General features: G+C 38.8%; 1 protein-coding gene across 2 annotated transcripts in view; it reads left to right on the top strand.

Moving 5' to 3' along the window:
• Positions 1-13111, top strand: part of HHAT (hedgehog acyltransferase) — a 147003-nt gene that overhangs the window by 70314 nt on the left and 63578 nt on the right. For both annotated transcript variants that reach the window (XM_054279692.1, XM_054279693.1), the window contains exon 10: positions 3857-4058. In XM_054279692.1, coding sequence (XP_054135667.1) covers positions 3857-4058 — 202 coding nt within the window. The remainder of the gene's footprint in view (positions 1-3856; positions 4059-13111) is intronic.

Here is a 13111-nt window from a genome sequence, read left to right as displayed (position 1 = left end):
TGACATGGAGTTCTCTTCCCCCTTCTCTCCATGTAATATGCATAACTTTTTCTTCTGACAGCATGAAGTACCTTCCCTTGTTGTCCTTAAGGGAGGTCTGGCCAGCCCCAGCCCAGGGATGGTTGGCAAAGCCTGGCCTGAGGTGTTTCCATGTTCCCCTCTGATAGTCTGCCTAGAAATTGCTGTTCCTTCACCTTCAAATTTCTCCTTTGAAGCTCTGGCAGTGACTGACTTTTGGCCCCCTAAGTTAATGTTTTATTTTTAAATACTCACCTAGCCTGCATTTTTTTGATACCAAGCATTTTCCACAGGTCTAATCTTCTTGTCTGTAATTTTCATGGATTTTAAGGGGCACCATTGCTGGCCATCCCTCTAACACAGCCTGGAGGGACATGACCAATTACTACCCTCAAATCTACTTAACTCAACATCCTTTTCTCCTTGCGAAATATTTTGCTGCTTTCCTTTGTTAGTCCACTTTTGGCTTATTTACCACCAAGTAACTGCTGAGTTTTCTTTTTCTGCATGTGAGTTAAAATAAATTTGTTGTATATTGCTGCCAGATTTTTCAGCTTTTCTGCCCTCCTTACACTTGTAGAATAAATGTGTCATCTGTTCAAGACCTGTTAAGAAACTCTACTACAGGGGTGTTCCTTTGAGTTGAGTTAGGCTGTCATGAGTACCCATGGTTACTTTTATGTGCTAATAGACTCCAAACCAGGGATTTTGAACTTCTGTGTGGATTTTCTGTGATTAGAAATGGGAATAATCTTAAAAGCTGCATGGAAGCTTAAAATGAGATATTTATGTAATGCTGTTCTACTTATGGTGCAGCAGGTCAGCATGTTCTACAGCAACCTCTCCATTTGTGTAAACCCTGAGTAAAGTACAGGGTTTACAGTACAGAGGGACTGCAGGGAAAGATTGCAGGTAGATAGAAGCATTGGTAAGAAGAAGAAAAGTTAGGAATCATGCAGATATAAAAGACATTGATTTGTAGTAGCCATTACCCCTTAAACTCTTTCCCTGCCTCCTTCCTTCCCTCCTCACAGATTTCCTTACTAAAGTGGAGGGCAGCACAAGCTTCTGAATGCACTGTAAGAGGTTCCTTTTCTTCCCATGGGGAAGGGTGAACGAGGGGCTGTGTAGGGTGTAGGTGCTGGACAAGGTTAAACACACCAAATTGTTAGTTACAAACTGTGTGTTGTGTTGTTGATAATACAGAACTAATATCTTCTATCATCTGGCTTAATAATGCTTTTCCCAGGGTTATTCTCCCTCACACTTAAGTGTTTGTGCAGCTTTTTGTAATCAAATGAGTATTCTTCTGTGTAAACACACAGGGGAAGTATAGAGAAATGAGATTCTCAAACTACCAGGTTGCTCTAAAATAAGGAAAATGCATCTTTGCAGCAAGGAGAGTTCTGGCATGGTTGTTTTGCAGGACAGTTTTGGCTGTTGGAGTGTTTTGGTAATGAGAGAGCACAGAGTGCCTGGTGTTGAGCCATGCTCTGCCCCTGCAGAGTTGCCATTGCTTGTAGGCAAGCCTGCCAGTGCAGCAGGGCATGCACACCTACATCACTGCCTGTGATGTGCATGGATGATAAGGCAGCAAATACTTTTTTCCCCTGACGTGTTCTGTAATGACTTTTTCACAAGATTTTCCTGAGTGAAAAATACTGAAACTTACAGAATTGCTCTTCACTCTGTTCAAGAGAAATGACTCAACATCTATCAATCCTTTATAATCTCTGTAAAACTGCCCTGACAGGGGAAGGCAAGACACATGGTCTGAGAGTGGCCACTGCCCTTGTGACAAGGAATGGCAGCCAGCTGCCTGTCCAATTCCACGTGGCACTAGCAGGGAAGGAGAGAGGCTTTGCTTTCTGCTTTCCATTTCTCCTCTGGGCAGGGAGGCAGGCTCTCCACAGTACTGGAGGGGAAGGTCAGAGTGTTAGTAAAGATTTTGTTATTCCTTTTGCCTGCTGTCCTTCTCCAAACAGGTTTTCAGGTAGTGGATTTTCAGTTGCACGTTTGCCATCAGCCTCCCTACAAGCTAAAACTTCACTAACCTTTAACATTAATCAGAATTATGAGTTGTTGCTGCTCAATTATCTAGCTGCTGTTGTCAAACACTAAGAATCAGAAAATAGCCTATTTTTCTCTGCACAGTAAGTTGAAAGCCCTTCAGGCCAACCTAAACTGAGCTGCAATTGGAAACAAATGTGTTGATGCTGCTGAGCTCTTCCTGGCAATGCCATTGCCAGTGGAGGCTGCCTGTGCAGCTCTGCTGTCTTTATCCTCTGTGTCACAGCCCTGCAGGACACTCACTGCCTGCAGACTGCTGGGATAAACCCCTCTGCCATTAGATTAATGGATTGCAATTGCAAGTGTCTCTTCAAACATAGGAAGGGGGGAGAGAAGAAAAGCACAACATAAATAGAAGCTATTGATCTTAATTTCTATTTATTTTTCATATGCTTAGTGAAAAAGCACACCTATACTGAAAAACATGTAATCAGATGTTCCCTGTAGCAGATTGAATTAAAAAGCTGTATTGATGTTATGCTAAGAAAGAATTTAGAGCATTTGACACTTGTTTTTTAATGACTTTTTGTTTACCCTTTAATTATGTTCATCACTGTATTTTTCCCCATTATTTATTTTCTTACTTCCTAAGATTAGAAGTAAGCAGTGTGTTAATTTCCCTTTTAAATTTTTAAAATGATATTTATCCCTGAATATGAAAACTGATAACTAGAGATAAAAATTTCACTGGAAAATAAAAAATCCCTGAATTACCTTAGTTAGTAGGAATAGTCTCAGATATGAGTACAGACTTTCATGCCAAAGGAATGACAGCTGAGGAGAGCTGTCACTGGTGGTTCTCAGATACCACATCTCCTTGCTGGTACCCATGAGCTGGGTGGTGACTCCCCTGCCTGATGGGCTTCTTCAAAGTGTTGACAGAAATATGTAACTCTTTCAGACAGTGTCTGGCCAGTGGTCATGCCTTAATCAGAAAATGATGGGAGTGGATGTAGCTCTTCAGGCTGGAAGTGAAATGACCCACAAAATAGTGTCAGCTTTCAGAATCCCATTGCTTCTGATATTTTTTCTGAAGCAGCACTGCTTTCTGGACACTTATAAGCATCAATTAATGACTAAGGTTATGACTCCTGAGTTCATTTTAAATGCAGAATATAATTGCATGGAGAGTGTTTCATATGGGTTTCCAGGCGTTTTTGGTACGAGTCCCCCAAAGGTCATATGACTGACATGATCCTGAGAGTGTAATAGAAGAACCAGATAGGAATTATTTACAGTTCACATAATTTTTAATGAAATATTTCAAAGGAAAGAAATTACAACCTTTTAGTAATAAAGTATGTTTGCATGCATCTACATTCCTGACATATGGGTTACAGTCGTCTATGGGTTGTGACTGTATGTGACTTTATATAATGTTTTAAATTTTTTGTTAATAATCTTATAATTCAAATTCACATGAAGATTACAGGTAATTTCTGTAGCTGACTTACAACTATTCCAATTTAAAAAATTGAATATTTGCTAATTTCAGTTTTGAGAATATAGTTTGTGCTAAGTATTTGCCTAATGCAGAGTTCCCAGGACCACAAAATTGTCCTTTTGCCAAATGGTACATGCACATGTTTCATGAAGTGATCTGCAGCTTTGCAGAAAATAGGGCAAGCTCTGTAAATAGAACACATCAGGTAGTTTTTTCACATTCTTTTTTATGCTACAAATTGACACATTTGTTCTGTGGTGGATGTTTTTCTGAGATTTCTGTGAAATCTCTAACAGCACTGCATATTTGTCATTTCACCTGCAGGTACATTTATGTTCCAATGGGAGGATCTCAGTCCAGTTTGCTTGGAACACTGTTATCTACAGCCCTCACTTTTGCCTTTGTGAGCTACTGGCACGGAGGTCAGAGTTATCTGTGGTACTGGGGTGCACTTAATTGGCTTGGAGTAATTGTGGAGAATGGCACCAAGAGGATACTTTCCATTTCACTTATTCAAGATTTAATTGTAAGTTGAATCTTTCTCCATTTCATATTCTTGTTTCCTGGCTCCATGCTCATCTGAAGTTGCTGGTTACCAGTTTGGTTTAATCAAGATTAAAAATCATGGATAACAGAATTAGGATTCCCTTGCCCACCCTCCAGTATCTGAGGTAATAATAGTTCATATCACTGGAATTTTGCAAAGTAGCAGCAAAGTAGATGGTGAAATATGCATGGTCTTAAAAGCTTCCTCTGCAGTCCTAGAGTAAGCAAATGCTTGTCACGTTGTGTAGGGATGAACAGAAGCCAGTTTTAACATTTGTATTCCGATTTCACTCAGGATGGCCTTAAAATATTCATCTTCACTAAAATTAGGAGTGTATGTTTCTAACCATGTGTTTCCTGGACAAATGTGTGTGTAGCAGCTGCTTGCATCTGGGAACAAGCTTACACTGGGAAATCTTATGCCACTAAAGAGCCAAGTAAAGAAAATGTTATTTTGCCTTGAAAACCTCTGATATTTTCGTTTTACTTATACTTTTGATCTTCATGCTGTAATTTCCAAAGAGCAAAATTGACTTTGATGTGCAAATAGATGCAAAAACCACTGTTTTAATTTTGATGGTCATTTTAATCTGCAGGTTTGCTCACTACTAAATCCCAAATCTTCTAATAACTGTTTGTAAGACTAATTTTTAAGTCTTGCTTCCTTACTAGTGATAATTGCACAGAATTCATAATCCCATATATTGTTGTTTTGGTGGGGATTCAGTCTGCAGCCTGATGGAGTCCTGATGCTCAAGGAATGATGCTTGTTGTCCATCCCTACCCATTTCAGTTTTCACTGTTGTGGCATCCTGTGTGTAGCAGCTGATGCAGCTCAGTAATTTAGTAGCCAGTGCTACCTTACATCACCCAATTGTCCATCACTGCAATTTCAGTGATAGTCTGGAAGCAGATTTTTACCTTCCTAGAGAATGAATTTATCAGATCTATAAATCCTCCCTCTAGGGGGAAACTGAGCTTCACCATCTGACCAGCTGCACATGTTTGTCTCTGGACTGCAAGACAGCACAGTTTTTTAGGCATCCAGCTATAGGAGGAAATAAAAGTGTAGGGGCTTGCTTTTTGTATCTGATGTCATTGTATTACAAATTTTAATAAAACTCCTAGGGAATTAAGTTCTTAAATATCATAGAAATTATAATGATAATGACATTATAAAGGTGAGGTTATATATGTTGGATTAATTTCTAACATGTAGTTCTAATTATAGTTAACTGATGCTGGCAGTAGGGTTATTTTTGTATAAATTAAATCCCTAACCAAGTGCATTTTACCCTTTTCCTCCACCTTATTATCATCCCTTGTTTTTAAAGGCCTATCCAGTGTCTTCCATGTCTCCTTTGTTTCTCATTTCTTTTGGGAAATATGGTTGTAGACCTACTTTAGAAGATGCTTTCGTATCTTTTCCTGAAATAATTCTGAAGCCAGAATTTTTAATATGCATAGTTTTGGCATCTACATTAGAGCATGAGGCAGATCTCACTGCAGCTATGGCTGAGTTATGGTTTGCCTTGTGCCTTGAAGGTTTCTCTACAAGAACATGAGCTACAAACCACTCATTGTGGCTCTCTCCTCACTTTTCTAACTAACTCCCATTTTCTCCTCGAATGCTGATGCTGGGGGGCAGATGAGTGGTTGGACTTTGCATTTTCCTTACCAAGGGGTGGAGTGATATGACATTTTCTGAGATGTACCACATTTAAAAGAAACTGAAAATTTCCCAGTGCCCTGTATAAATTTCATCTTCCCCCTGTTAATCTGTTTTTTGGAAACATTCTTGTAATCCTTCTTGGTGAGGAGTGTGCTGCAAGTCCAATCACTGTGGTGTTGAAGACTTTTTTTGGGGGGATGGGTTTTTCACTTAAATTTCATCTGTTGGCAAGCTGACATCCTTTGCATTCTTGTGCTTCACTCAGTTGCTTTGTTGGCTCTTGAGAGCTATTTTTGAAAAGGAAAGTCTATTTTTGTCTTCAGAATAGCAGATGAGTTTTTGAAAAAATACAGAGCACAGGTTTATGCTTTTTTTAACCCATTCTGTTCAGCAAACCTCCTCATATATTATTCTTAAAGTTGAGATATATAATTCAGTTGAGCAGGAGGTGCTTAGTAACAAAAAATAAAAATCTAGAGGTATAAGTTTAATTTCAATTTTACTCTGTTTTTAAGACTGAATTGATCACTAAGAGTACCAAGAATGGTATCAAAACTGGCTCCTTTTTTTTTCCTTACTCAATATTGTTTCAATTCTCTTGTGAAGGGAAGATTAAAAATCAAAAAGAGCATATTCAGCTCTCATATTTCCCTGAATTCTTGTGCTAACTAAATATATATATATATATGTGTGTGTGTATGTGTGTATCACCTATATTTACGCAGATTTTACAGTAGTTTCAGTCCCAGTGCTTGAGACCAGCACAATATGAGGAAATGACACTTCTGTAGCAGTCTGACAGGTTTAAAATATTATCTCAGGCATATTGAGCTAGAATGAACAAAGCAGCACTGTCATTATTTGTGAGAAGTAAAATCAGCATATAAACAAATATGTACTGAAAACAGTAAATTCCCTGACCCAAAAAACTGGTTCGAGAACTTTTAATTTGAACTGGTTTCAAACCGGTGCCTGGTTCCTGCATTCAGCTCTAGAAGAGATGATGAGCTTTCTTACATCCTTTTCAGCTTCCACTCTCCTGAACTTTAGTGTTTCAGTAAGTTGTCTGAGGAGAAGTTATCTCCATGCCTTTTTTTCCTTATTGATTACTTGTTAGTTCTCAGTAAATTAGAGGTGAATTAATTAACATTTTCTTTTCAGCAAAATGTTATCTATACAACAACAATAAATTCTAGCCTTCCTAAGGTAGGGTGAATCTATATTATATTAAATGGGAGAAGTTTCATTGTGTTTTTGTCAGATATTTTTTCCTTTCTTTTTCAGGTGATATTTAGATCTGTACTGAGCAAGGTAGTTCTTTGCTTCACTGTTTCTATATTAATTTCTTACAGTAGTAACTCATTTGAAATCAATGACAGAATTTATATTAATTTTTAATAAATAATGTGTCTGATTTATAAAAGAAAATGCTAATGGCTAACATTGTCCTAGTGATTTCAAGTTTTTCCCTCTCTTTCCTTAAGGAAAATGATCTATAAAAAAGCAGATCTATGAAAAAAATTAGATCTTGGTATAAAAATATATTTAGAATGAGTTACACCTTAGAGTAGCTGGCAACACCTTTAAATCAATGGCTTTTTGAAAAAGAAATATTTGGAGATTATCCAAAAGGAAGATGTAGCAAAGGGAGTGAAGCTGGCAGATTGATAAAATTAATGTTTTAATCTAAATTGAAATAGCAACATTTATCTTTTTAGTTCTTCAGTTAAGTGAAAACATGTCATTCAGTCTAGTAAGATTTTTTTAAATTGAGACATAAAGATCTCTCTTCTCAAAATCATACTATGATGAAGTTCTAGTTTAAGATCTTATTTTTAGATTTATTTGGTAAGAAACTCAATACATTATAAGCAATTCATTTTGGGAAACCAACTACTTTTAGATATGGCATATTTTAAATTTTTACTATCCTTGTGAGTGTTTTGCTTTTTTAAAATATAGAATACTTTGATTTCTGCATTTTCATTTATGGCTGCAATGAGGTGCACGAATTAAGTCCATTTCAATATGCTGTCATTTCCTACTCAGCCCCCCTTTGCAAAAGGGGAAGCATTTTATATGATGTCCATGTTTTTCTTAGTGGTTTAGATTTGATCTCGTTAGTGTGTTAGATTATTATTTTCCCCAGAGGAATGAACTCCATACATTTGTCTCTGCAGTTAAAAGATCACCATTATTTTGTGCACCAAAGATGGGGGCAATGACAACTGGTATCCTCAGCTTTCCAGAGAGCAGAATTTTAGATGATTTCCATAGTTTGGGTGGGGTGAGGCATTTTTTGGCTTTTTTTTTTTCTCTGCCTAATTTTGTTTGCCCTGTTTGTTCTTCTAGATGCATTAAAATTTCTACATTTACTCATAATAAGTTATGCATTGTCCAGTGATCCTGCAGACAGCTAGTGTGGAGCATGGAAAGGTTCTGACTGGTTAGCCGGACCTCTGGTTCCGCAGGGAATTAAGCTGATCCAAAAGCTCATTGCTGTTGAAGGGGAAAGGTTTAATTTCTCTTTCCTGCCTTCCTTGCAGTCTCACCACTTCCTCCTCCTCACACCTTCCTGCTGGAATCTTTGCTCAGCTGATCTAGCTCCTTATGCCTGCAGAAAGCTCTACTTCCTTGGGTTGTTTTATTGCTAGATGCTTTAGCTCATGGAGAGGGATCTGAAAAGCACCCACAGCAATACAGGGTAAGAGACAAAAGCCAAGGAAGGGAAATGGAAGGGGAGCAGCTCAACTGCTTGGAACCTCCCCCTTGTAAATGTGCATAAACAGTGTGGGGTAGCAGACTGAACCTCTGTACTCAATAGCAGTGAAACAAAGAAGCCAGTTGGGTTCTGCTGCATTAATCACTCAGGCTGTGCTAGGGTACACACTCAGCCTGACCAAGATGAAAGTGCCTGTGTATTTCACAACCATGTACATATTCAATGTATGTGTCCTATATGTATTGAAAAATTAGTAATTATTTCCTTTTGTTCTTTTTTTGCAAGTATAACTGACTTTGAGTTATAGAGTAGTGAGACAAGTAAAGTTTCCTTCTTCAGTAGAGACAAGATCTGACTAAACATTATGAAGTCATTCAAGGGAGATGTGTTTGTTTGTTACCTTGGAAGATTAAATCATTAATAAGATCTCTGCAATAAATAAAGATGCTAACAGCTGTTCTTCAGCATGCACTGGGCTTTGATCTTCTCTTCGTTCATTTGGTGGAAAAAGTACTTATATCTCTTGTATACTATTGTGAAGCCAGTCTGGCCTTTTCTTTTTTTCCAATAGTTTTGTGTAATTCTTACACATTTTTATTACAGCATGGTGATTTGGTTAAGTGACAAGCATTACCAATGGTACTTTCTTCTTAACATCTTTATGTACTTGCTGTAGAATTGTGTTTGAGTTTGTTGCTTCACTTTCTAAGAATGAACAAATTCCCTTAAGCAGACTCTTATTCTCTAATGCAGAATTGATTTTTGAGACTAGGTACCAACCATAATGTCAAAACCCAGGCTAGGGGAAGGGGCTTGGGGCTTGCCGCTCACTCCCTACTGCCCACCGGACCTTGAGTTCAGCCTTATCATTGCTGCAGCCAGAAATCTTTACTATCCAAAGTGGACATACTCTGACTCAAAATAGGTGGAAACGTGTTCTTCTAGATGTGAACATAGGGCAGATTTGTGACTACTGGTCTTTGATATTCAGAAGCAGCAGGCTGAGTCAAGGTGCTGTTTTGTACTGAGATTGTGAGTGACCATCAAAGATAAATATGGGTTGCCTGATGTATCCTAGTCAGTTCAGTGATGTCAAGCTTTGCTAACAATAGTTCTGAGTCAAGCAATTCTTGCTGTGTTTCTGCTTTTGCTTGATTTTATTTTCTTCTCTCTTCTCCACCCTTTAGTGGTAAGGTTTCATTTGTCTTAATGGAAATAAATCCCATAACCTTTTGAGTGCCCTACTCAAAAGTCTCACACAGTCTCACACTTGCACTGTGGCACTGATTTTCTTTGCTGAGGGATCTTCTCATCTCAAGCTCAGTAACAAAGACTGGAAATGTAGTAGAGGGGCAAGCATATGCAATGTGATATGGAATTCTGTGTGGTGAATTACAAAAATGGCTGCAGAAATAATTCAGAGATAACATTCTATTGTTTTCTAGCTTTTGAGGCTTTTTTGGTCTAATCTTTGCAAGAAATATTATTTTTGATGCCAGAAGTGGAGAAACCATTGTGATTTCTCTGATATGATTACTGCTCTGCTCCAGACAACAATGTCAGCTGGGAAGCCCCTGGCATTGCTGCTTGGTTGTCATAAAAAACCCCCAAAAACCATTTATCCCACCTACCAGCATTATTTACTTCCTCTTCCATTTTGGAGACATTGGGCAATTTTCTGGTGCTAGGTCATAAATGCTGTTTGAAAAGCAACTAAATCATGCTACAGTGTGAAAACGAGGCAGAATGATGCTGGTTATGTGCTTCTTTGTTACTGTTACATGAATACAGCCTCCCTCTGTGGTTTGCCTCAAAAATTAGTCCAGGCAATGGATGTCAGCAGTTACAGAAATACGAGTTGAAGTCCTGAGGAGTGGTTGCACTCTTTTCTTCCTGCTCTGCCTTGAGCTACAGAACATTGCTGCAGGGAAAGAATGGTCTTTATTTGCTGAGAGTGTTTGTCAAATGTCTCCATAGGGATTATTACTGTGTATTATTTATTTGGTAACAGTCATAACAGGCAAGATCAAAATTCAGCACTAATGATTGGTGAAGTTGGATCCCTTCCCAACTGGCTTACAATTTAAAGGTAAAAATCCTAAAATGTGAATGAGAGAACTGAGAGAACAACGTGGGCAGAGTGAGAACCCAAAGAACAAAAACAGGGACGTCAAGGACTTGGAGACAGAGAAGAGTGCACAAATCTCTCGATCAGTGAGAGCTGAGACACATTTATAGGAGTATGTACACTGTCATTACTTGGCTAAATTTCCTGCTTTAAACATAAAACAGAAAAGAGGATGGTGAATTTCAGTGCTGTTCACTTTGCACTTTTCACAAGCTGCCACTTAAAAAAGAACAAATGGGCAGGTTCTTTGAGAGTGAAGAGTTAAATGTAGAAGTACAGAAATCTCCTTGTGTGTATGTCAAGCTTCCACACATGCATCTGTGAGTGTAGTGGATACATACGAGCTGGTAGGAGGCTTTCTTCAAACAGAAGGGGGAGTTGGCTCTTTGCTGAGAGATGCTATAAATGTAGATCTTTTGGAAAATCTAAAAATGAAATGGTGCTAGTGCAAGACAGCGTTTTGTTGAGTGAATGTTTAGTAAGATATCAATAGAGAAGATGAGTATCTTCTCAAATACTATATATAGCATTTATTCCTAAATTCAGAATCAAGTTCTATTTGTGAAAATAGATCTTAACTGACAGCTGCTTGATTTTAATTGTGTGGTCCTCTTTTTATAGGAGTTATGTAGGGAATTACAGGTTGTTTGCATCATCCTGTCTCTTGGAAAAATGCTGTCAGTTCCTGCTTTTGTGTGTGAACCTTCCAGGAGCTAATTTTTATCTTTGCTTTGCAAGGAAAGTATATAACTTGAAAAGAAATGGGATATGACCTCAAGCCACAGTTCAGGTTGGGCAGAAGGGAGGGAAAAACTGCAAGCAAGATGAAATGCCAGAAAAATGAAGCAAACTGAAGTAAAGGGGATGTTTCTGGGTTAGAGTTAGGTGAAGAACAGAACAAACAGGATTGATTGCCATGATTACTGAAGGGTACAGTGTATGTTGATGAGGGAGTAAATTTATTCTTCTGCTTAGTGTGGAAGTTATTGATGGATAAGATCTGGTAGCACATCTTGTTCACTTTCCTCTCGCAGACCTGTTCCTTTCTTGGTACGTTGCAGCCCTGGGGATTCCACAATTTCTTTAGATGATTTCATAAATTAATATTTTGTACATGCGTTCAACCAGAATTCTTTATTTTTGTTGCTCTTCTCTTCTGTGCTACAGTCTCTACTCTTACTCTGTTGAACATCTGTCCCTCAGCTTCAGAGTGCAGGAATGTGTACCATATTGAGGTGTCAGGCTCTCATGAGCTGCCTTTCCCTGGCTCCTGTTGATCTTCGAGCATAACTTCTGTTATCATTAATGAGCACGTGTAGTCCCTCCCTTTGTTTCTGCAGTCTCCCAAACGCACTTCTGTCGCTATGACCCTCTGCCGACAGCGTGTATTAACAAACATAAGATGCTCCATTGCTTGGACCCAACCCATCTTTATTTCTACTGCTCACTTTAAAAATTAAATAAATTGACATTCTGTTTGGCAGAGCTTTGTCACAATTTTCAGCCTTTCCTCCGTCCCATCTGCTCCCCCAGCTGCTCAGTCACACCCTGCCCTCCATTTTCAGTGTGCAGATAGATAAAATAGCCAGGAACTGTTAGTCAGGATGTGTCGCCTCCCTTCCCACTGTCCCATCTGCTCCTCGCTCTCTTTCAGCTTTTCACCCATGCTCCTGGTTTCTGCTGTCCTGTTATTTTTGGCAAACGGCTGCATTGCGGATGACCCAGATTCAGGATATGTATTGGGGTGTTCACTCTTGCCGTAGTGTGGTGATTCGTGGGGTTCAGGGCATTGAAGAGTTGGCTTGTCATTTACCTGAGCACATTTTCTGAAAGAAAGCACTTGAGGAGGGCTGCCACCTTTAAGATTGATTGAGTGGTATCCCTTCTGTCAAAAAGTATGGATGTTGTGAGGGGGGCTTAATTCTTTAGTGGAGGGTAAGAACTGAAGCTCAGAATATTGCACTAGTAAAAAGAACTTTGAGGCTTTTTCCAAGCTCTTTGCTGATATGCATAAGAACACCACCTGTACCCTTCCTGTACTGAGCAGCTTTACTCCCATCCATCCATCCATCCCTCCATCCCTCCATCCATCCATCCCTCCATCCATCCATCCATCCATCCATCCATCCATCCATCCATCCATCCATCCATCACCCCCCGCAGAAATCCTTGTAAACCATAAATAACAGACTATTGCAACGAACATTTAATTTTGGTTTCGTGACGTAAAGATGAGTCAACCTTGCATCAGATTTTAAGCATTGTTTGTCTAATAAAAACCTTGAGGAAATTGAAAGGATGGAATTGTAGGAAGCACACTTAGTCTCCTCTCATACACCAGGAGAGGCAATGAAAGATAATGCAGGACTAGGTGTTATTTTCATGGGAGTTAATTTGCTCTATTTCTTCAACACAAAAATAGTGCCTTTTCTATATCTTATTTGGCTGATAGATGTGAGTGGGAGAGAATGAAGTCTGTAGAACAGATAGTAATAAAATATTGTATACTTT

Source organism: Melozone crissalis, unplaced genomic scaffold, assembly GCF_028551555.1.
Source record: "Melozone crissalis strain CALT ecotype California unplaced genomic scaffold, PUWL_Pcris_2 ptg000027l_1, whole genome shotgun sequence".
NCBI classification, from domain to species: Eukaryota; Metazoa; Chordata; class Aves; order Passeriformes; family Passerellidae; genus Melozone; species Melozone crissalis.
Note: the sequence above shows the minus strand (reverse complement) of the source record. Positions and strands in the feature narration are given on the sequence as shown.